This window comes from Pagrus major, chromosome 16 (assembly GCF_040436345.1).
Source record: "Pagrus major chromosome 16, Pma_NU_1.0".
Lineage (NCBI taxonomy): Eukaryota > Metazoa > Chordata > Actinopteri > Spariformes > Sparidae > Pagrus > Pagrus major.
The window spans coordinates 9,417,197-9,441,822 of record NC_133230.1 but is presented as its reverse complement, the minus strand read 5'-3'; the positions used below and the strand labels follow the sequence as shown (position 1 = coordinate 9,441,822).

The following is a 24,626-nucleotide window of genomic DNA, read 5'->3' as shown; positions in this document are numbered from 1 at the left end:
TCACGGGGAGACACACAGACAAAAAGAGTGTTTAAGGGGAGATGCAGCGAGCTGAGGGGTTCGGCCAGTCCCCTCCATATGTGATACAAGGTGGCCCCAGCGCGGGGGACAAAGGACCAGGTGACAGGGACGATGGGCTGCAGGGTCACAGGACGAGCAAACAACATTATAGTGGGCGTGAAAGCAGAAGACCCCCCTCGTCACTGATGAAATACTGACATGATTTTAAACACCGAGGCATATTTTTCATGGGAGTGGAAATCGGTGACACGAATAACACAAGCTGTGCTCTAAATCCATGTTCACTGGTAGTTTGGCAGCTTTTAACAGCTGGGAAATGTAAAAAGTCTGTAAAATCTGCTGTGCCAAACAAAAAACATTCATAAAACCTCTTCTTATTCTTGCATATTTCTGGATTTAAAAGCATCTTGATCCTCAACTGCACCTGTTCAGTTATCTGATTGTTTAGGATTATCTGAAGAAAGCTGATCATCCGCCTTGCACCCCTCAAATATCATATCCTCAATACACAAACCAAGATTTTCCTCAGTGTAATAGCCGTATTTATCCCCTCCTGCTTTAGAATAACAAAAGTTAATTGTATGAAAGTGAAAAGCAGGCCCATGGGCCCAGACGACAACAGGGTGCTATAGTGTGAGAGGCTGTAATGTTTACTAGGTATTCTTATGCTTAACCAAAGCCAGGCCTTTTAGGGAGTGATGTTTGCTCAGCTTCTGGGTGCATAATTAGTTTTTTTTAACATTATAAAAGCCTCCAGGCTCCTGTCATGACCTGCTACATATTTTAGATTTTATGAATTAGATTATATATTAGGATTTTTTTTTTTTTTTTTTAAACAGATTTTACTATGTCTGGAAGATGGGTTAAGGTTAAATGCACTTTTTAAAGAAACAAGAAAAACCCACATAGATTTTTCAAAAAAGGTTATTTTTTGGGGGCCCAAACTTGAAAAATAAAGCACGTTGCACAGTCAGATTTATCATCAAAATATGAGAAACTTTTTATTAATTATTTCGTTCACAAAAAGAAACAGTTTAAACAGTTAAAACCTTTAAAGAAAGTCTCCTTAAAGACAAAACAAACAAACAAACAAAACATTTCTTCCTTCAAACTTCAGGGTAATATAGTGGCTTTGCTGCTACCTCTCCTATCTCCACCTACTTATTTGACTTTAACAAAAGTTATTTATACAAATATTATGTTTAAACAGCTTCACATACAAATGCATTATCTCACTGGATAATTAAAAATCTACAGGCTACACCAGTAAGCCCATGCATGAGAAAATATTATCAAAAATAGTCACAAACACGCGCAGAAATATCAAAATAAAATGTGCAAAATATCCTTCGTTCTATAGTGAAAATCTAAATGTTTAAGTTGCTCGAAAATTTGCAAAACATTCAGAAAACATTTGATGCTATTCTAAATGAGTCCGTGCATTGAAGTGAGGCCTTCGCTTCACTTGAAGGAATTAAAGGCGACCGAGTCGCTCCAAAAGTCCCTCCAGGCGAATCTGGAGGCCGCGGCGGTGGGAAAGTGCTGGTGGTACCGTGGGGGAAGAGCGACGGGGGACGGGTGCTGCAGAGACGGGTAGGCTAAGGGGAAGGGAACCCCCGGAGAGGGAGGTAAACAGCCAGATTTCTCCGTGTCAAGTAAGCAGGTGTGAAATGGTTTCCCATCCCGGACCAGGATCGGAACAACGACCCGGCGCAACATCGGAGGTGGATGCGGTATCTCCACGTCCTGCATCCCTCCCTCCGCCCGGCCTCTCTTCATCTTGTAGCGGTGGTTCTGGAACCAGATCTTCACCTGGGTGGGGGTCAGGCTGAGGAGGCGGGCCAGCTGTTCCCTCTCAGGGCCGGACAGGTAGCGCTGCTGACGGAAGCGCCTCTCCAGCTCCAGGGTCTGCGCCTTGGAGAACAGGACCCGGCGCTTCTTGCTCTTTTTGCTCTTGTCGGGCTCCGAGTCCGGGGACGAGTCATCCGGCTTGGTGGAGTCGGGTGAGGCCTCGACACTCCCTTCATCAGAAGCTGTGGAAATAAATAACGCAGGTTAGTCCAAAATCAAGTAAAACATAATGAGATATTACGCATTTTATCCATCTATCTATTATATCTTATAATTTCAAAATAAAACTACAAGATGTTAATTTAAAATAAAGACACAAATGGCAATACATTTAGCGTAGGGCTGATGGATATTTCAATAAATTGCATTCTTCATCATCATCATGTACTCACATATGCAAGGACTCCGGTCACAGTCCATCCAGGAGGTGTAAGGCGAGCTGGAGGAGCAAGAGGAGTAAACCGGGGAGGACCGCGGCGCAGCCTCCGCATCCTGCTCGGGCAAATCCAGGATGCTCCTGACGGAAAAACTGAACTTGTTGGCGGCAGCCATCGTGTCCTGTGCGTGTACTCCGGGTTTGTTTTGCTTGAGAGAGAGAAAAAAACCCACACACAAGTCCTCAAAGTGAATCTATCCAAAGGAGGAGAAAAAAGACGCAGCGGATTCCTCTCCACTTTTACGCGCTGTCCAAACACCAATGTGTGCACTGGGCTCAGTGTTTACACAAACAGCACTCCATAAGCTGCAAACACAAGGCTGCTCCGCTTATAAAGCCTCCTCCTCTTCCTCCTCCGCTGAGTACCTGAATGGCTGGAGTGCTGTCACCCAATGATGGTAGGTGTGGAATAAGAAAAACGCCTCAACAATGAGCGAAGGAAACACTCGTCATCATTACAGATTCGTCCCGTATCGTCAAACTGGGGGAACAGATAATGGTAATTGTTGGAGCTGAATCACGTCTTGGGTGGCAACTGACAACAGAGCCCGTCCCATCATCAAATTCTCTCCCCCTCCTCCTCCTCCTCCTCCTCCTCCTCCTCCTTCGTCGTCTCCCTCCTCCTCTCGCCCAAACAACGTGTCCAACATTTGCATACAAAGTGAGCAATTAGCGTGATGCCCGCAAGTTGGTTTAACTAATACGTCCATTAGAGGCGTATTAATTACAGGCGTGAGAAGTTTGGACGTTTATGGATGTGGAGGACTTCCCAAACATGCTTTTTTCCCCCCACCTCTCTCTTCCAGAGCATTCCTTTGACATAGGGAATTGTCAACAGGGAAATCTTTCTTTTCAAACTTTCTGGATGATGTATGATGATATTCTAGCTCATGACGGATGAAAAAAAAGGGTAAATTTTTGCTTTAACGTTCAATAAATAGTTTTAAACACGATATAACGTTGTTATGGGCAGATTTAAGTGTTTATTCATTTATTTTTAAACTCCTCTTGTGGGCACGAATAAGTGAAGGACCATTACCAACTAAGGAAGTAAGTAAATAAATGAATAAGTCATAAAGTAAGTAAGGAAGTAAGTATATATATAAATATATATATATATATGTATATATATATATATATATATATATATATATATATATATATATATATATATATATATATATATATATATATATATATATATATATACATACATACATGGTAAGTAAATCAATCAATAACTGCAGGTAATTAAGTACGTAAATAAACAATCATATATGTACGTTAGGCAAGTAAATAAATATATAGATAAGTAAGTAAGTACATAAGTTAAGTAAGTAAATAAATAAGTAAGTAAGTAGTAAAGTAATTAAGGTGAATTAATAAATGAATACATAAATAAATAAGTAAATAAATAAGTAAGGTAAGTAAATAAATAAGTACATAAATGAATAAATACACAAATAAATACATCAGTAAATTAATAAGTAAGTAAATAAATAACTAAATGTGACATTATACTGAAATAGTTGTAAAAAAATACCAAACATGTCTTCCTAAAAGAAGTTCTAATAATACTTCTGTACTTGTGTTGTTTTATAAACACTTATTAAATGTTTCTGTGGTGTTTATAGATGTTAATAATGGGCTTAGACTAACGTGTTTATTATTAATTGTACTGCAAAAGCAAATTGATTGTAAATATATAGGTTGTATGCCTCACTTAGACCTCTAAACGGGCCTTTCTCAGCTTCTGACAAATTGGGGCAGTGACTGATGACTGCTGACAAGATTTTATTAATTGGTTATCAAGATTAATTATTGATCATTCATCATGCTTCACGCACAGAACCTAAATGGAGCACGTCTGTTTATTATGATATTTAGAAAGTCTAAAAGTTTGATAACCTTATGTGAAAGTAGTCTGATCGGTCCCTGTGCAGGCTGACGGCTACAGGCTGATATCTCGTCTCTTTCTGTCTCTCCACACATATAAAACGCATTAAATGCAAAGCGTGAATCCAGCCGTATGTGGGGGGGCTTCTTCCCCCCTCGTATTTGATATTGATATCGGCCCTCATCCACTTCAGCGAGGCGCATGAGGCCGGGGAAGAGAGTGCTGGTGGACATGCCTCCCCAGGCGTCCTGGGTGGTCGGACGAGAGGGAACACAAATACATGCCAACCAGAGGAGGGGAACAAAAGGGGAAAATGTAGCCCCGCGTCCGAGACCCGTTGGAAGCATTTGTTCCAGTCAAGATTTTGCATTTGTTCAGTCCCGCAATAATGCCTGATTGACGCCCCGGCACAATGTCCTTTAACTTTGCAGGATAAATCCGAGCTTGTTCCGTGTTGTCATGGTTTTGAATGGAGCTGAAAAGGATCTGGGACACTATCTACTGCTCTGCGTCTGCTGCCGCCAAGTCTATAGTCCGGAGCAATATTACATGTGTGATTCGAGACGTATTAAATCCCGTTTACATTTTCAGAGTTCATCAAGTCGGTGACCTGTAGTGTTGCCACAAAATGTACCTAATTTTCGCCCTTTACGCACATTACGCACGAGTTTCCTCAGAAAACAAATATTATGATGCGACTTTTAAGATGAGATTTTCCATCACTAATAACTGAGGGAGCGGACTTCCCTTCCCTGCGCACACAACAGCCTCCCAGCGGTTGACAAACACCAGCGGATTACAGTACCGCAGGGTCGCTGGAGTGGATAGTTTACAGAGGGCACTCGATTGGAGAGCAAAAACACGCAAAGGCAAAGAGAAGTCATGTCCAAAGAGCGGGAATTTCTCTGTCCACAATGACCCAGCAGCCACTTAATCTATTTAACACCCGCAGGCTTCAGCCAGAGAGGGTCCTCTGCAGCTCCCAAGAGCTCTCCACTGCCAAATATTTACTCTGTTGTTCAGCTCTCCATTCCCAATCCCTTCCTCGGCTTAGCCAAATGGAGATTTTTCTCACATGGTTCCGGATTCAGCAGCTGAAGTGACAGCTCCGACCTGAGCAACTGAGGACACCCAGTGAATGTGTTGCAGACTGATCAACCACTCTGAACATTTAACACTGAACCACATAGAGTTGTTTACTCCAGTGTTACATTATATATGAAATCTCAATTATTTAAGTCCCCCTCCACTCAGAAATGTGTTTTGCCTCCTGTTACTTCATTTGGATATTTGACCTTCACTGTGGAGAGTTGGACACTAGAAGGATGTTTTCACATTCATCTGCTGAAGGCCAAAAGTTTCTCTGTGCTCACCTTAAATCTGACATTTAAGAGACACCTACATGGAGCATCATTTTTGTGACATCACTACTTGCTTCAAAGCTCACAGTCCAATGTACAAATAACAGAGATTTAAGGAGTGGACATCTTATGGCTATAGGTTAATATTTGCAGATTAACAGATTCATTTTTGAATGAAGTAGTAGAGAGAGAGAATGAGTAGATGAATTTTAATGATTTGAACAATGTAATCGCACTTTGTGGGGGTGTAAAAACTAGATGCAACGCTTAGTAATATTCAAAGTATGTCTTCAAAGTAGGGTTGTCATGATAACGTGATATCTATAGAAATATGAAAAAAATGTCAAAATATCAGTCAAATTCATCTTTAACTCTGGCAAATAAGTTACACTCAAAATACAGGTGTAAAGAGGTGGAAGAAGACTTGATACCTACATTACCCCGAATGCAACTAAGCCGCCAACACTCTGGTTGGAGATTTGGGTGTGTTATGCGAGCCGCCAGCCTCAAGAGCAGATGAGAAGCGAGCTACATAGTTTCCGGTGAACTCACTTCTTTCTCACACCATCAGGGTTTTGTCATGTTAGACCACGTGACCCCAACTGACAATCAGTCGCCTCCTGTGATGTCACATAAGGCGATTGATCAGATTTCAATCAGTCGTCTCTGGAGCCACAAAAGGCTTTCAAATATGCTCATCACCACCTCTAAACAGACTGTGATGTGTAAAAATTGGAGGAGAAAAGCGTAGTTATCTTCTTGCATTCTGTCTTTGCTTACTGGTAATTGCTTTTATTGTGGAGCACTTGACTAAACTTGAGTTTTGAAAAGTGTTGTTTGAATAAATCTTTACATAATTTACATATTCAAATCAGATATCAGTGCTTGTCTAAGTTAACATCTTCTAACCAAACACGCACCGGCTCTAACCACGACACGGCGTCTCAAACTGTGAGCTTTGTGAGTCGACCGAAGAAAAAGATAAAGCCCAGGATGTTTATCTGATTATCCATCACCTAAACATCCACAATGACCCCTCTGTTACTCTTCAGTGTAGCATGATGCTCCAGCAGCTGCACCTGCCGCTGGTGTCCTCTCCCTTCTCTCAGTCCTGTAAATACCATTAGCATTTTGGAGAGGGGCTGCGGGGGGATAATGACTTGGCAGCCACATCACTCTCTCTGCAGTAAACTGGAGTCTTGTGAGGCTGCTTGATCATGAGGCAGCTGTGTGTGTGCTGTGCTTAGTGAAAGTGTGTAAAAATGGAAGTCAGGTTTGTTTATACAGAGCTTTAAGACATGTGTGCTGATGGGATTTTCATGAAAGGAGTTACAAAACAGGGGAAAGTGGGACATCGACAGGCAAATCCTGACATTATAGAAACAAAGTGCGTTTAAAAGTAAGAAATAAGGCGACATAAAGAAATGTTTGAAATGTTTTAGTAGTAAAATGTAGTAAAAGTTTGGGTTTTTTTACATTGCAAATGATATAGTCAGCTGTGATCAATCATTGCTCTGATTGGACTTACAGGAAGTGATTATATACTTCAGTTCATTACCTCACGTCAATGTGAGACATGCAAGAAAGTCTTTAAAATATAACTATATACTACTTACTTTTGAGTTGAACTGCCATCGTCACAGCCAGTCAGGGTGGCTCTAAGTCCCAATAAGTTGACGTCATCATCTGACTGATCTATTTTAAAAGCAGCAAAGCAATAAATCACATCATCAAATCTCTATGTATTATTTTGTCCTATGTCAAATAAATATTTACTGCAATTCTCGGGACAAAATACATGTAAACATATCCAAGTATACACTATGAAAAGATCAACAAGATTAACAACAAGACCAAATGTGGGAAACACCTGTGCCTGTACCAAACTCACTTTGTGTTATATTTATAAAGTCAACATGGAAGTGAAGAAATCTGAGTTTACTTACATGCAACAGAACAGACTCTTTAGAAGATCTGCAGCTCCTGAAACTCAGATGATGGTCAGTGTTGAACCTCTTGAAGGGCTGTCGGGAAAGCATGTGAATGAAAAGATGTGTGAATGAAAACTATGGGAATGTCACAATAACTCTCCCTATCCTCTGTACCACTGACGCACGTGTGTGTAAATAATAAAAATTAACTTTATAAATACAATATAATATAATATATTTGTGAATGTATGTAATTTCTGACCTGACGAAGAGCCAAGTGGGATAGAAACGTTGTCTTTCTTAAACTTCTGTGGCATGGAGTAAGTGTGCAGATGTTATAACATGAGGCTGTGTGGAGATTAATAGGTTTTTTCAGCCGGAACAGCCAGCCTGCTCCAGACTGCGATGCCTTGAGGAAACAGAGGATGTAGGCATCAGTCACTGCCAGTGGAACTACCAGTCTCCTGACAGTTTTGACAATCCTGTAACAAGAAATGAAAAACGTTTCATGTCTGACTTCCTGAACACGACTTCTGAGCACCAACCAAGACTCTGAACTGACACTGCTCTGTTTGACTTGTTGCACATGTGTGATACTTGGTTGCCCTCTGCAGGACACACTGATGAAAGACTGTCAGACGCCTCATGTTAGCCCTTCTCGACTCTTGTGGGTGGAGTTCAGTTCACTTTCAGGGCAGTGCTTTTGCAGCCTGAGGCGGAGGAGGTGTTCAGATGCATAACTTATTCAGAAGTACTGATGCAACACTGTAAAAAAGTCTTCTTTAGTAAGTCCTTCATTGAAAATGTTAAGTATAACCAGAACACCAGAAAGTATATATAAAAATACTCATGCTGTTGTAATTGGTTGAAGTGGAGCTCATTTTAACAATTTCAGGAATGTAACACATGGTTTTTTTCATGAGGAATTAAACTGCTGATTATTTTTCTGGATTAATCACTAGTTTGTTTGGTTTGTGATGAATCTGAAAAAGTGCCTGAGAAAGTGAGAAGTCAGAAATGTCATCAAAGTTACCACATATATCTAAAAGTACACTTCTTTAGCTTTGTGATGAGGCATTTTCCAGATAATCCAATACACTGCATCCCATTGCCAGAGTAAATATAAGTGATATAGGTAACTGTTTGCAATGTACGTTTCTGCAAACCACATATGTGTTAAAACTTTACTTTTCTATAGGTTAAATTTGATATTTTATGTTGTGACAACGCTTTGCTCATGCTCTGGTTAGGTTTAGGCACCAAAACAACTTGGTTAGGGTACGGAAAAGCTCATGTTTTTGCTTAGTATATACCTGCTTTGCTCACCAAAAACACAGCTGGAGAGAAGTCCTGAGGTCTCGTCAACAATGTCCAGCTTTTGTCGCACACACATGGTTGCAAACTATCTTGATGTGCCCTCAACACTGAGTGGTGTCATGCTTACAAATATTAAAAAACAGTCTCGACCACCAGATTTGGAGAGGCATGGTTTTCACTGAACATGGACAAGATATAAAAAAAAATGATAATCAGAAAAGTAGCTAACTAAAGCTTGTTACATTTGCAATTTTACAATAAACACTTGCTTAAAAAATGGTTAATGAAAATTATTCCATCAATGATGTGTTACCATATTAAGCTACATGAAGTATAATTCCTTGTATTTGGAGCCTACTTAAGTAAATGTTCTGCCACTGCAGAATATTCCTGGAAAATACCAAGTTGCTCCTCGAGTACTGGCGTTTGATTCCTATTAATGTCCACCAGATGGTGCCACCGTATTTTGGAATAAACAGGCAGCAAACAGCAGCAGCATCAGTGACCCTCTGCAGACAGTCTGACCATCTAGGGCAACAACTACAGAATAAAATAAGTTGATTTAACATTTCTGATAATTGGCGATGAGGAAACAACTGGACAGATGTTTTACCCCAAAGTCTGATTCTAGGAACATCTGTTGCGCAGAGAGTACTGGATGTCTCCGTTCATACCAAACATTTCACTCTAAAATCAACTCACCTCACTGTACCTGATCCTCCTGCCAAGAAATGCTGCTTCAGATTCCACCAACACGCAACTCGTCATTAGATAAAGCAATGATAAGCACCGGTCTGACACCATTTGCATGCTGGGAGTGTCACCACGCTGCACGGAGGCCTCAGTGCTGCTTCAGTCCTGTGAACTGATCTCCTCTTCATCAGGGAGAAAGATTACATCACTGAGCTGAAAATAAAAAAAATAGAAGAGACGTTATTCTCATTTCTATCATTCATGTGTTGGGTTATTTTCCTGCCAGCAGGCTCCATGTCGGCTCATTAAATAACAAAAAATATCAGAGGACTTACTCCTTGTCACAATTCTCACTGACATTACGCATCTGACTCTGTTTGTTTATGAGGATGTTGAACGCTCGCTGCTCTCAGTAATCTAATAAGACTGTGTAAAAATCTGACGCTCGTGCGCAGCCCAAGAGTTGACTAATTGCAGGAATGTTTCTGAGATCTTAATGGATGAGGAAATTTAATATAAATCCAATCCAGGTATGACTCAACGATTCCTCGGGTTTGGAGCGCACGACGCGGCGGTGTGGTCTGCATCAACACCCCATTTGCACTTTTCGGCACAAAGGAAACGCCGCGTAAAAGCGCACTAAAGGTACGACTCTCCATTTTTCTCCCGGTGTCCTTGGTTCGGGACAAAAAGCGCTCCAAATTAGGGCGGAATGAAATATTTAATACTAATGGGTGCCAGGTGCCAGACGAACAGATGTCAAAGTGATGTATGCTTAAAAGTGTCGTAAATATTGTTTCTTTCTGTCCCCTCTCTGCTGAACTCCAGGCCTGGCCCCTGAAACACGACTACATACGTCGTTAACCCGCGTTCGTCCTCATTAAGGCCGCACTAAAGTTACCGGGCCACTCAGCCCGGGAGAAGTGCTAACCTGCAGAAAGTCTTTAATGGTGTCACCGCCGCTCGGGCCGCAAAGGTTAGGAGTCATCAGTGCGGGTTATTTTAAAGGCGCCCGAGTGATGGCATGTCCCTAAAAACTGGCAGCCTCCACACGTTAAGAGCTCCACAGTCTTATCTTATTTGTATCAAGCAGCTGGAGGCGACACCACCTCCCTCTCCGTCTTAATAGCCCGGATTAGTGGCGCGTTTGGATGACAAACTGCTTGGGCCTTGTTTCTGAAAGCGCACACTCACACACTCACACACACACACCATAACTCTCCACGCGTGTGTATCCCATTGCAGATGTCAGTCAGTTTGGGGACAGTTAGTATGAGATGACAGACCTCCAACCCCTCTGTGAAGCAAGAAATCACTGCGCGTCCCCCCATAACAACCCATTAGTGGTGACTTGGATTTCCCACAGGATCTTACTGGGAACACAAAACCGGGAACTGGGAACTTTTTTCCTTTTTTCCCACCACGGAAAGGTCTGAGCAGAAACAGAAAATCTGCCCAGCACCAGGAAGAAGAAGAAGAAGAAGAAGAAGAAGAAGAAGAAGAAGAAGAAGAAGAAGAAGAAGAAGAAGAAGAAGAAGAAGAAGAAGAAGAAGAAGCGGTTGACGGATTACAGTCAATTCATCCGCAGTGACTTCTTCTCTCTAGATACAAGAAGTTCAAGTCATGTCTGATGTCAGATCCATCCGCGTTAATGTCTGGAACTAGATAATAACACAAATTATTATTATTATTATTGTTAATAATAATAATAATAATAATAATAATAATAATAATAATAATAGAGACTGTTCAATTCACCCTCCACACTCATATAAAGTAGTTTTTCTTTTTGTTTCCTTTTCTGTGATCTCAAACTCAATTTCGTTTTGCAGCCCTGGCGTTGTTAGAGGATAAATAAACGTAACCCTGTAACCTTGTGATTATATGATATAAAATATGGGAGCTGAGGCCTTCAAAAATGACACAAGTGCATAAATAAATAAACAGCTGCAATCACCGCTCTTATTTTTGGACTTTCCAGTTGACTTGTTCTAATTGTTCCTGCATCGAAAACGTAATTTACCACCAAGTTACAGCGGATTAAAAATATATCTGAGAGCCTACAGCCATGACTGAACGATCGCTCGAGTCTTTTTTTTTGGTCAACTTCCTGCAGCTCTGGAAGATGAACGTATCTTCATGTAGGCATTGAAGAGGTCAGACTACTTAAATAAATAATAAATATTAAAACTAATAGAACGAATAATATTTGTGACCTGGTTGTCATTTTGACATTTTGATGAAACACAAAGATGTTTATGGCTGTTGGAGGAATCATCCTCGTCACCCTTCACAGATAAATAAAGGTCTTTGACAGGTTTTGAATAAAAAACAGCTACAATAAATAAATACATCTAAAAACATTTTCACAATTTAAACTTTTGATTCTTTTGATTCCGATCTGATTTTTCAAGCGTGAAACTATTTTGTTTCACAACGAGATGTAAAGGATGAGACGTCGTTTTCTTTTTTCTTTTTTTTTGTCATCTTTCGTCGTTAATCGTTTGTGTTAATTCGGTGACTAATGGTGTATAGATTACCTTAATCTCACTGTTAGATGAAGAACACCTCGATTGTGTGACACACTTTGACTGAGATGAATCTTGATCAGATGAAATATAGAAATATTATTAATTAACGTTTGATTTTTACGCAGACGCGCTGCTTCTCTCCAATGAGGAGAACCCTTCATAATAAAAGCAGTCCACACAGACTGACATCTCTTCGATCAGACTTCATCGAAATCAACACAACAATCCGCCTGTTTCTTTGTGTACCTGACGTGAAAAAAGCCAGAACAGGTATCTCTCCAAACGTGGAGCTGCATTTCTCTCACCTTGGCGACAACGGCTGAGGAAACAAAAGTCTATCAAGTCTTCACTTGTCCGAAATTAAAAACAAAAAAAAAGCGGTTGAGTTACTTTGCTCACACATGAAGGAGATAGTTGAGGCGGGAGTGGCTGCCATCAGCGCACTTTATGGCAGTACACTGTGTACATGTCAACAAAAAGTCACCTGGCACACTTTTTGACAAAGCAGTCTCCAGCAAAATGGGACTGGAGCTGCTGTGTGATTTATACCTGCGTAAATTTGATTTTGCAGAAAGATGAGGTGAACATCAGACTTCGTTTTGAGAGTGGGTAAAGGTGCGCGTCTTTATGTTTCACATATTCACCTGAAAACTCCCTTTTAGCTTTATTTTCTCTGCACTTCATCCTGTCTGACGGTGTCTCCTGAAAGTCCTCATCACTTGGGGCCAAACGCATCTTAACGGGGACTGAAATGAGCGGCACAAAAATAATCTGTGACCTGCTCGGCCCGTGAAATCAATTAGGACCCAAGCAAACACTGTTTAACGTGAAAGAAAGCTGTGATATATAAACAGGTAGGACATCAGACCAGAGCAGCATGAATCATAAAGCAGCTCCAGCTGGGACGAGACATGATTTCCCAAACGAGGAAAGGAAGAAGAAATCTGGACACAAAGGACACAAATGACAACATATTTTAAAATTATTTAAATCATTTTTATTATTATATATGAGCTAACTTCCACACCTCACATTTCAAAGTGTTTTTATTACACAAAATCTGAATATTTTCCTTATTTTAACATATATTTTTAAACGTTATACAATTTTTTTTGTTGAGGGATTATTATATTTGTACAGTAGGAGATTCTGGCACAACTTCACCTGCTTCAAAGGTGCATGGAGAAGGGAGAAAGTCTCAAGAGGTCAACACATGTAGCATATAGAACAACTTTATTAACTTTTTAAAAATATTCATTTTTATTTTGACCTCTAAAAACTTGATGTAAGGAGGGGGAGCTCCGCAGAAGAGGTGTTAGAATATTATATTATTTATAACAAAGGCTCACTGAGACTGAGTGCTCTTGCACTTACTGTATATCCAAAACACAACAAGACACTATATCCTGCGGGACTTCACCCCCACAAAGAAACACACTTTAAAGACAGAACCATCATTTTATTTAAGCCATTTTGGTGCGTTTATCTTGAGACGTCTGCAGCAAATCTTACTAGTATTATGACGCAAAGGCCCAGGAGGACAACCCTGCTGCCAAACCAAGCAAAACGGTATGAGATGAGGGGATAAGTGAGTGTAATAAGTCGGCGTGTCCTCCTGCTGAGAGAGACGGTCGAAGCTTTTCAGTCCATTGTTACACAATTTGTCTGATAAATGAAGCGTTGTTGCCTTCAACGACTCAACGACGGTGGACGAGTTTGGGCCGGTGAGCTTCACACACACGTGACAGCCGTGATGTCGAGTCTGGAAATCATTATTAACAACCGGGGACACGCATAATAATAATAATAATAATAATAATAATAATAATAATAATAATAATAATAATAATAATAATAATAATACTGTATGGGAATTTTAAACATTGCGTTCAACACCCCGCAATTATTTTTTTTCTCCAAACCAGCTATTTAATGTTAATTTTCTCCAGTAGTTGCATGATGTCATTAATAGGATAAACCCGGTGACGTGGCTGCAGCATCCTCAGGTGGACATCCATCAGATCACAGCAACAAGAAAAAAAAAAAAAAAAAGCAGGAAGGTGTCCGTTCAGCCTCCAAAAATCCAGACGATGGAGACCTTTGATCCCTCACCGCTGACCTTTTGTTATTTCAGCCACCGGAGGAACCTCAATGGAAACAAGTGGAGCACGTTTCCCCACGGTAAACATTATCCTTGACGCATTAGTGGCCTGGGAGCTGAGCCGGCTGGGCAGGCAGGCAGGCGGGCAGGCGGGCAGGCGGGCAGGTGGGGGCGCAGGACAAAAAGAGTAAATTAAAGGTGAAATAAGCCGACATGGAAACACAAATATGCAGAAAAGTGTTAAAATAGGCCTCCTTTAACTGACTCGTATTGACGCCAAAACGCGCTGCAACGTGCGTAATTGCAGAGATCTGTGCCATCCTGAAAAGGTGGGAAATAAAAAACAAAACAATATAGGTATACAGTAGTGCGTTCCCCCTCCACCCAGCCTCCGTGCTGAAACAAATACTGAGGAATACTTTGTGTACATTTTAGCCCCTCACAGACGCGTCGGTGTTTAATGTCAGCAGAGGTTTCTCAACAATATTCCTAATTGCACTGCTGTACAGGAGCGCCGTTGTTTGATGTTTACATGCACGTTGATCCCTTTCGAGGTTGCGCAGAGATGAAGGTCAGTCATGCGCCGTGGCCTTTTAAAAATATGACACGAGAAAACCCAAAGCATGTGTCAAAGTGAGAGTGGAAGGAGAGAGTGAAGGCGCAAAGTTATGGCGTGTGTTTGTTTCTCGTGTCGGGAAGCAACAAATCTTTCTTATTGCTTGTGAGTGTTTTTTTTTTTCTTCTTCCTGAGAGCAGAGGTAGTAAAGTTAGAAATAATCCATTTATAAGATCTGCAAGCTTTGAGTCTGAAATGTAATTATGTAAAGGTTGAGACTTAAAAGGTCATTTCTTTATCATTTTAAGCTCGGAATGCGTCAAAGCTTTCTGTGCGTAATTGGCTAAAAAAAAGGCACGTTTGGCCTTTAGCCTTAATGCAAATCAAATGGACGCTCAGTCTAAAATGTAGAGGCGAATATTAGTGAGTTAAAACAACACCTTAAAGTGTACCGTCGTTACACACACACACACTTCAAAATAAATCACATAAAATTCAATTTAGAATTGGCACAAGAGATAAATCTGGCGCGCGTTTATTTTCAAACTGCGCGACCAGACAGATTCCTTCCAGAGGTGAAACACGTTTTATCGCCTCATTTTCATCCAAACATCACCCCAGTGAGGGATTTGTTTTTGGCGTGTTTTAACAAAGTGTAGCAGTCGGTGCTTGATGCGTAAAGGAGAGTTAGAATAAAACAAAATAAAATAAATAAAAAACCATGGGCGACAAATGAGGGAAAAAAGTGTGATAATCCTCAAGCGCGCTGGAGATACAATTTACAAACATCACCCGGCCAATCACATTACTCAAAAACCAATCATTCATTTCCTCCCATTTCCTTAATGATGCCATTTAAAAGGTTGAGATGAAGGGTGGTGTAGTGGAGCGTAAAAGCCACCCAAACTCAGCTTCTCCACCTTTTATGTTTTCTCAATTTTGCACTTTGAAAGTTTAAATCTCACTGATAAAAAAACAAACATAACTAAAGTATGAAGTGAATGATAGATTTTTATTTAAATTGCAAGGTTTTAATTGTAGAAGTTTGTGCGTTTTCATAAAACTAAACACTTTCTGAGGTGATGGTTCCTTGTCACCAACTTGAGCGTCTTCTCATCTTTCCATCTTTTTATATTTTTTCCCTCATCACAGCTGAACATGTGAAGATCTGATCCAAAGTCTCGATATGGCATTATACTCACCCTATCTGTCTCAATAACAAACGCATTCATGGTGGTATATCCCCAGCTTTGCTCACTGATGGGAGAGAGCAGGACGAGGAGGAGGACTGTGGGGGGAATCTCTGCGGACTTGTCATGTCAAACTTTTGGACCAATAGCAACGCGGCTCTCAGCAAACTCATAAGTCTATTGGCGAGTGGAGCCAATGAGTGGGGGAGAAGCGTTGGAAGTCCAGCCTCCTGATTTCAACAGATTGAAATGTAAGCCTGTCTCCAGCGCCGTCAGGAAACAGATCGAGAATTTTGTTCCTCTTGTTCCTTATCGCGCAAGAAGATTTTCTTGGACGCGGTTTCGGACGGTGGACACGCTGGACGCGGAGCAGGACCCACGCAGGAGGCACGAACCGGACACCGTATTCTTCGTTTGCGGCTTTAACACGATGGGTGAGTTCAGTGTCGTATCGGGTTTTTTTTTCTCTTCTTGTCAGGGATGCAAGCGAGCGGTCCAACGGCAAGGTGGGAAAAATACAGCGAGATTTGGTCTGTGTGTGATGTTTTGGCGGGTCGTTTTAGCTGCAAATCCAGCGGGAAGAAGCCAGCAGACTGAATTATTACATGTGCCAGTTACGCATGAGTTTTGGCAGTGAGCGCTGGACATCCGTGTGAAGTTAAGCCTGCGTGAACGACAGCTATCAGTCAGCTATTGGCTGGTACTTTTCACTCAAACATTATACTTAACTGTAAGTCACAATCTGGTGTTTAAGGGTGACACTTTATGGGTGGAAACACTTGAAGTTTAAAAATATGCGCAAGTGCGTAAAGATGTTTTTACACAGTGGATTAGTTTTGGTTTCACAAATGATAAAAACTTGGAATAAGCAGATTAAAAACTCAGTTTAACTCTTAACATCTTTGCCGGATTTGATTGTACACAATGGTGTGTTTGGTAAGAAATATCAGGCTTCACATGTGTGATTTAACCCAGGTTAAAGCTTGGCAGGCCTTGGTTTGGTTACCTAATCACTTTCTCATTGTTCGGCCTGCTTGTGTGTTTGTTTCTGACACCAGAGCCAGCCTTCGGTGAGGTGAACCAGCTCGGCGGTGTTTTCGTGAACGGCAGGCCGCTCCCCAACGCCATCCGGCTCCGGATAGTGGAGCTGGCCCAGCTCGGGATTCGACCCTGTGACATCAGCAGACAGCTGCGCGTCTCCCACGGCTGCGTCAGCAAGATCCTGGCCCGCTACAACGAGACCGGCTCCATCCTCCCGGGGGCCATCGGAGGCAGCAAGCCGCGGGTCACCACACCCACCGTGGTCAAACACATACGGACATACAAGCAGAGAGACCCGGGGATTTTTGCCTGGGAGATCCGGGACAGGCTACTCGCCGACGGGGTTTGCGATAAATTCAATCTGCCCTCCGTCAGCTCCATCAGTCGGATCCTGCGCAACAAGATCGGGAATCTGTCCCAGCAGAGCCAGTACGAGTCGGGCAAGCAGGGGCCTCATCCACCGCCACAACCAACGTTACCCTACAACCACTTATACTCATATCCGACATCCAAAGTGCCCACTCCCCCTGGCATGCCCACCCTTCCCGGACACATGGCCATGCACAGGATATGGCCCTCCTCGCACTCTGTAACAGATATTCTGGGGATACGGTCTATTACTGAGCAACAAAGTAAGCATGGCTGCATGGAGGGCGGTTTGCATTTGTTTATTGCACTACATTTAAACAACTTTTGAAGGGGTTTTGCGCGCAAGAGTGCGAATGTGTGTGTGTTTGACAGAGAAAGTGGATTTATTTTCCTCTTTGAGTTACTCTAATTGTTCTTTATAGGCCTCCGAAAGTAACTATCGGGATGTTATAAACTCACAGGCCTCTGAGACAGAGAGCGAGAGAGAGAAGGAAGGGGGGGTGGGGGGGTCATAGAGAGAGTTTAAATGGCATTTGACCTGCCTGCTGATATTGATTTGAAAGGGAGGCAGGTTAGTTGAGAAACAGATGGTCCGGCTTGCAGTAATAATTAAGAGGCGGATGTGGAATATTAGAGGGACAGAGGAGGGAGAGGCGGTGAGGTGAAGTGCATCAAAATGAGGTGTGCTGCAGACATTTTGTGCCGCGCATCGAGGAGCCAGCAGCTCACATTAGGATGCATATCTGCTGCACGGTGCTGTGTTTGTCGTATATGTGTCACATGCAGGTAGGCCCAGATACGTTTGGCGCGGACTCAGGCCACAACTGTTTTGGAAACAGTGAAACAGGATCCGGCATAAATCAGTGTTAATGGCCGGCTCGGTGTTGTGAGAGGGATTTTCTGAGAGCCTGTTTTCCAGTGGCAGGGGAAAGGGAAGCGCTGTCAGTCCACTGCGAGCAAGTCCTGCTGTCAGGATTCATGGCTACCCATGCAGAAAACACGCCCCGGCTCCTCTCCACAGGCGAACTCGGGGGATCTAAACAAGACAAATGTAGCGCGAATATCCACGAGAAATCACAGGAGATAAAAGGGAAAGGATGCCTTTATAAACAATTTGTGCATTTGTAAATTATTAGCAGATGTTTGTGGCAGGTTTTTGAAGGCTTAGTTTTACAGTACATTTGGTGAGATGAGAGCTCATTTTGCTCAAAAATGATTTCAACGGTCAGATTGTTTTAAAAAAAGGATTTGGAGTTTATGGAAAATGGTGGATTTTAGTGAAATATTAAGAGAAAATGTGCAGGATTGTTATCATAAACTGTTTGTGATTTTATTTCTGTTTGATTTGACGCGCATGCGGGCACACGCAGGCTGCATAGAGTCGATTGTTGTGGGTGAATTCAGTTGCATGCATCGAAAATTGACGCAAAAGGCTCTTTGTCGAGTTATGACTTCAGTGGGTTTGCTTTTCCAAGTGTTAACTGTGAGGACTGAGTTTAATATAATATCAATCACCCACAAAAGGAGGGAGACGGTGAAAGTCAAGCTAAATCGTCCCCGACAGGAAGACAGTTTTGGTGGGATAAAATGTCCCTGACCCTCCTCAGAGTCGTCTGCACATCTTCAGCTGGGCCCAAGTTTGAATCTCAGGAGGAGCCAAACTTTACTTTCGAAGATTATTTTACTTTTACAGTGTTCAGTGGTTGTAGTCGAAATCCTGAACAGAAAAAAGTTGAGGCCTGGTGAAGTTTATTGGTTAAAGAAAAATTACAGAAACAAGAGAAAATATCCCAAACTCCATATTTTAGGAAGCTTCACTCGCAGAGAGTTAGAAAGAAAAAATAACTGACACAATATCTGATTATGTGAGCGTTTGAGAAAGGCGACCAAAGGTGATGTTCTGTCTCGTGTTCAGCAAACTTTACGCACGCGGAACTCCATTGATATATGAGCTAATTGTGCTTAAGATGACAAATAACCGTGCTCCAGTGCAAAATGTCACGGGGTTTATTGTCTCATGCAGCCTGGCTAACCTTGGCCTGCTGATGGCTGCATGAGAAGTAGCACCGGCCTGTGCGGGTCATTTTTTTTTTTTTTTTTTCTCTCCTCATAGTCTTCAAAAATCTCCTCTCTGATTTTCCTCTCTTCTCTTTTTTCTCTTTTGCCCCCCCAGTTAGTGACAGTCCATCCTTTCCCAGCGCCAAACTAGAAGAATGGAGCCTTATAAACAGGACTAATTTCCCACCAGCAAGCTCTCCACTAGTCAATGGCTTGGATAAACCGCATTTAGATCCTGAAGCAAAATACACACAGGTAAAACAAAAATGGACACCTCTTATTTTCTGTAAGCTAAAATGCAGCAGTAGTAGAAGGAGTCTATCAGAACTTCTGGCAACCAGACTGTTAATCTAACAGAGTATTTTTCCTTTTTAAATATTATAATAATTATGTGGCTTGGACATTTCCCTCTCACAGCTTTAATGCGCTCCTTATGTTGGCTATAATATCTGATTATTTTTTTATTTCGGCCTAAAGCTGCAGTTCCTGTAGGCCCTGCTGCTGCTGCATGGTCACTGCTTTTATGAATCATCTGAGTGTGAATTATTTCATAATTAGTAGGTCAAAGAGTTTTGGGATAGCCCAGATATTCTCTCGATTCTTGTTTTCCAGCTTGGAATTAATTGTAGCGTGCTTAACACTCAGAAACTGGCTGGACCCATAAAATATGAGTCAGAAAAGTGATATGTGGTGTGTTTTCGGGTTTCCTGGTGAATTATTCTAGCATAGGCCTAGAGTTTTTTTTAATGGGATGGTTTAGTGCGAGAATCCATGCAGGGTTTTCGCCAAGATATTGAACTGCGTAAGGAAAACTGCATTTTTGAAAGAGAAAGAGAAAATAAAGCTGCTGTTAGGCTGACACGTTGTCTGAGGCAAGAGTCGTGCAGGCCTAATATTTCGGCATTTTAATTTGTTATATGCGGCAAATAGGCGTGAAATAGCCATTTCCGAAATAAGGCAGGAGCGACGTTCATTCAGTCATCGACGCCGAATTTCGCACGTTACACACATTCACATTAAATTAAAAATAGTAGTTTTTATTTTTATTTTAAAGGATGGAAACACATGGTGAAAATGTAATTATAGTAGTCTCTAAACACTTTATATATTTTTTATATTTCCCTACTTTTCTATGCAAATCTAAATGGAGTACGTTTATGTGAAGTAGGCTTTTATTTTTGGTCTTATTGGGCTATGATAACGCCAACTGTGCGCGCATGCGTGCTTGTTTTCGCTCATTTTTGACAGGCCGTGCGTTTCTCGTCACAGACAAAAAAGGGGAAATAATAATAATAATAATAATAATAAACAATTTCATGCGGCATAATTTATTTTGCCACTTTATCACGCTCATTACGCAGAGAACAGGGCCGATGCTGTGAGATTAGGAGCGCTCAGAAGTTACAGCACAGAGTGGACACTAACTGTCTGAGCGGTTAGCCAACCGGCTGCACAAAAAACAAAAAGTGAACCATTAAAGGCAGAAAATAACAACTCTATAAATTACTGAGTTTATTGCATGAAAAACAAAGGATGGTAAAGCGAGCACTCTTTCCACCAGAGCGGTGCAGGATTAATCGTAGCCTTTGTCACTCAGACTTTTTATACAGGCAGCTCTCAGCCTGCAGAGATGTGATGTTAAATAGGTCTGTTTGTGTTTGGGAGAGACAGTAAAACAGAGAGATGTCATGCGAGCATCGTCTAGAAATGGACGCCGAAAAACTCAGGAGTTTTCAAACTACAGTTTATATTCTTCATGTCATGTTTTTCCACATTTTCTTGGAGCCTAAGGCCTTGTTTTGTATATTTTCCTCACGGTTGACAGAAAACTGGTGAAGGTCTTTTTTTAAACATTTTTATTTAAATTTTTTTCTTTTAATTCTTGTTAGATATGACTAGTTTGAGGCTGCGGTTTGTAGGCCCACATGTGGCCTATAGGCGCTGCTCAGAGGGCAGATGCACCCATGGGACTCTCAGGTTTTTAACTAGAGGAAGAAGAAGAAGAAGAAGAAGAAGAGCATCATTAAAATAGATTTAAGGTTGAAGTCATGAGCTCAGTGCGCGCAGCGGCGGAAAAAAAAGTAAAACTTGCTTTATATATATATGTATATATTTATTTATATATATGTATTTGTTCGTGTCAGATTGGTGTTTTTAAATAGTCCAAGGCTTTAATGATTTATTTGAAATATAAACAAAGGCATCAGAGCGTGACGAAGTTAATCCGTTTGAGTTGTAATTATTTGGATGAATGGCGTCAATGCTTTTATTATTCATTATTCAGTTCTGCTTACTACTTGTGCTTAATGATGGCCGAATTTTAAAAAAACATCAATTACCAACGCATGTTATTAGAAATAAAATATTCTGATCCACAAAAGAAGAGAAACATTTTTTTTCTTTAAATTAGGCACTTTTTAAATGGAAGTTTTGTATGTGGGTGGATACATTTTTTGCATAGTATGTAATTGTTAAATAAATCTAAATCTTAAGATGTGTTTAGATATAGTATGGTTTTATAGTATATCCACCTATATAGATAATGGGTGGTGAAGTACGGGTGGACAAAATAACAGGTATACCTGAAGAAATTATGCAATCTGATACAGGAACACTGCCATAAATACGCCTTTTGTTGACCTTTTAAATTTTGTTGACTTTTTGTTACACACTGTGTGTGTGCAACACACTGTGAGAAGTTTCTCATTATTTTGTATATGTGCTGTGATTGTGTGTTACATATGCTGCTCTTCATTGCAGAAGAGGTGATAATCTTTGGAAAATCTTTTAACAAGAAAAACTGGTTTAAATGAAAAAAAACAAAAAAAGCAAACATTATTTTAAAACGCAGCCTCAAGCCTGTGAGCCCATTTGTGAAATAAGCTTCGATCATTCCAGCATTATCACACCCACAGTCACCGACAGACACCCACAGTCACCCAGCATAGACCCACAGACACCCTCAATGGCGTGTGTACACACACAAATCCAGTTTTCACTCTATGGTTATGTTTTATAATCACCACAAATGTCAGTTTAGAGTTTGTTTTTTTATATCTATTTTCAAAAAATAGCCGGTGACTCTGCCAGTCGAGCAAAGGAGGTCAAAGAAACCGAAAAGGTCCCAATTTTAGAAATAATTCTCAGTAGTCGCAGACCACCCAGGAACCGAAATTCAGCCTCCCTGTTCAAATGCTTTGGTGAATTCCTCAAGTTAAGTCCTGTCGCTGTGCCAGAAAAGCAAAGCCCATTCATTCATGCTTCGAACCCTGCGCTCGCCTCATTCTCTATCATATTTCCCCTGTTCCTGCCCTTTCACTCTCAATCTCTCATGACATCTGTTTTGTGGCGCCCCCAACCACCTCCGTCTCCCATTGTCTGACGTGGTGTATCACTGCCGCCGCCGGAGAAAACGTCCGCTTTCTCAGTTCGAAATTATATGGACATAGATGGGCGATCATGCATGTATGGTTTTCATACATGTTTAATATGTTCCAGGGGCATGAGGGCGCATAATTGATCATTCATACTTTCATCAAAAATTGGGAAAATGGGGTTTTTTTATGTGGTGGCTGTGAAGTTTGAATTTCTGCTGTTTATAATTCGACCAACATCACTTCTCCTTTCACTTTCTTTCTCCTTCTACAGCTTGCCTCAGCTTTTTCCTGTTATAACTCAACTGCTTGTGTGTGTGTTGACCTGTGGCAGGGTACGCCACCAACTATTGTAGCTAAAAATGGAGGTCTTGCTTTACATTCCCCTCTTAAGTGACTAGATTTAATGAGGCAAATAATTTCCTTTTTCTCCAATGTTGGAGGAGAATCACTCACCACAATTTCTACACTAAGCAGTGACCTTTAAAAATCAATTTCACCTACTAATGTTCTCATTTCCTTTGTCCCCAGACGCCGAATGGATTGCCCACAGTGAACAGCTATGTCACAGCACCCAGCATCCCTCCCTACCACCCTCCCACCCAAGTGTCTCCCTACATGGGGTACAGCGCCACCACCTCGGCCTATGTGACCGGACCCACATGGCAGCCGGCCAGTGGCAGTGCTCTATCTCCCCACAGCTGTGACATCGCCACCCCTCTGGCCTTCAAGAGCATGAGCCGTGACGCCATCCACCCAGTCACCGCCTCGGCGCTGTGAAGTCAGCTCCGCAGACTGATGGGGGAGAGGAGGAGGGGGGGAGACGGCGAGGACAGGAAGTCTGTCGCCTGTGGCTTCATTTCATTCCTCCTTTCTATGAAGGACTCGGCCCCCAGGACCCATATTTGTGCCGTTCTGTGTGTGACCCCCCTTCCTCGTCCTCCTCGTCCTCCTCTGCTACACACACTCAGACCAAAGACATGAGAGGAATAAACAGTCTGTCGATTTTAACTACAAACTTGCAGGACAGGTGTACCGAAGAACTGATGTATGACTCCTTCCACATCCATCAACACAATTCCTCCTCTCAGATTCTTTACTGCACACTTCTGCAAATGTCTTTGGGCAAAATGGGGTAATGTACAACTTCATGAATAAGCAATCACAGAAGAGGGAGAGAAAAAAAAACTTTGCATTAGTGTTTCAGGGTGCTTATTAACTGCTATTGTTTTTATATGTTTGTATGCTTTTTTTTGTGTTGTAATGTTTTGATAAAAGCAACCGTCTTATGGAGCATCGTTTCCCCCTACACTTCTCTTAAAATGTAGCCAGTGCGAGAGCTCCAGAGAGAAGTTTATTTATTAGATTAAGGTACGTTGAATGAAGTGCAATTAGCCTTATGAGACAGCAAGGGAATCTCCACGCACGTTTAGACAAAATTGGCATTGGTCTTATGATGGAGTCGAGAGCATTAATTGACAAATGTTGCACAATGAAATTGAATGTATCTTATTAAACTGTTTGGCTGTTATTGGAGTTTGCCGGTCGTGTGGAGAACTTTTATATTTACTTTATTTAAATGTCCTCAATCTTAATGTGATTGCGACTATGCTAAATTGAAGGTATTGTAGCCTGGTCTGCTTTACATGAGCAGGAAACTGCTTTCCATAAAAAAAGAGAAGTGCTCGTCCAAGGCCTGTATTTTCTATTACCGAATGTCACGGCTCATTAGGAAAGTTCATCAGAAATGCTTTGAGTGTTTGTCACCACACGAAGTCATTGTTTTTGAATGTTTTGGCCATTGAAACTCACCTCATTACACTTAGTATGGCCCCATCTACTTTAATTTATGTCCGGCCATTAGCTCAACGACAAAAGGAAACGTGGGCTAAAGAGATT

General features: G+C 41.5%; 2 protein-coding genes across 2 annotated transcripts; one reads left to right on the top strand and one right to left on the bottom strand.

Moving 5' to 3' along the window:
* Positions 1–1,435: 1,435 nt before the first annotated feature.
* nkx2.9 (NK2 transcription factor related, locus 9 (Drosophila)) lies at positions 1,436–8,900 on the bottom strand. The gene is made up of 6 exons (XM_073484384.1): positions 8,824–8,900; positions 7,760–7,906; positions 7,513–7,590; positions 7,183–7,261; positions 2,265–2,457; positions 1,436–2,054 (listed from the first exon to the last, which is right to left on the bottom strand). Exons 5-6 carry the CDS (start codon positions 2,422–2,424, stop codon positions 1,483–1,485), a joined length of 732 nt encoding a protein of 243 aa, XP_073340485.1. The 5' UTR covers positions 2,425–2,457; positions 7,183–7,261; positions 7,513–7,590; positions 7,760–7,906; positions 8,824–8,900; the 3' UTR covers positions 1,436–1,482.
* A 7,181-nt stretch (positions 8,901–16,081) lies between these two features.
* On the top strand, positions 16,082–23,507 carry pax9 (paired box 9). Its single transcript, XM_073483124.1, has 4 exons — positions 16,082–16,319; positions 16,944–17,558; positions 19,469–19,608; positions 23,259–23,507. Exons 1-4 carry the CDS (start codon positions 16,082–16,084, stop codon positions 23,505–23,507), a joined length of 1,242 nt encoding a protein of 413 aa, XP_073339225.1.
* Positions 23,508–24,626: the final 1,119 nt, after the last annotated feature.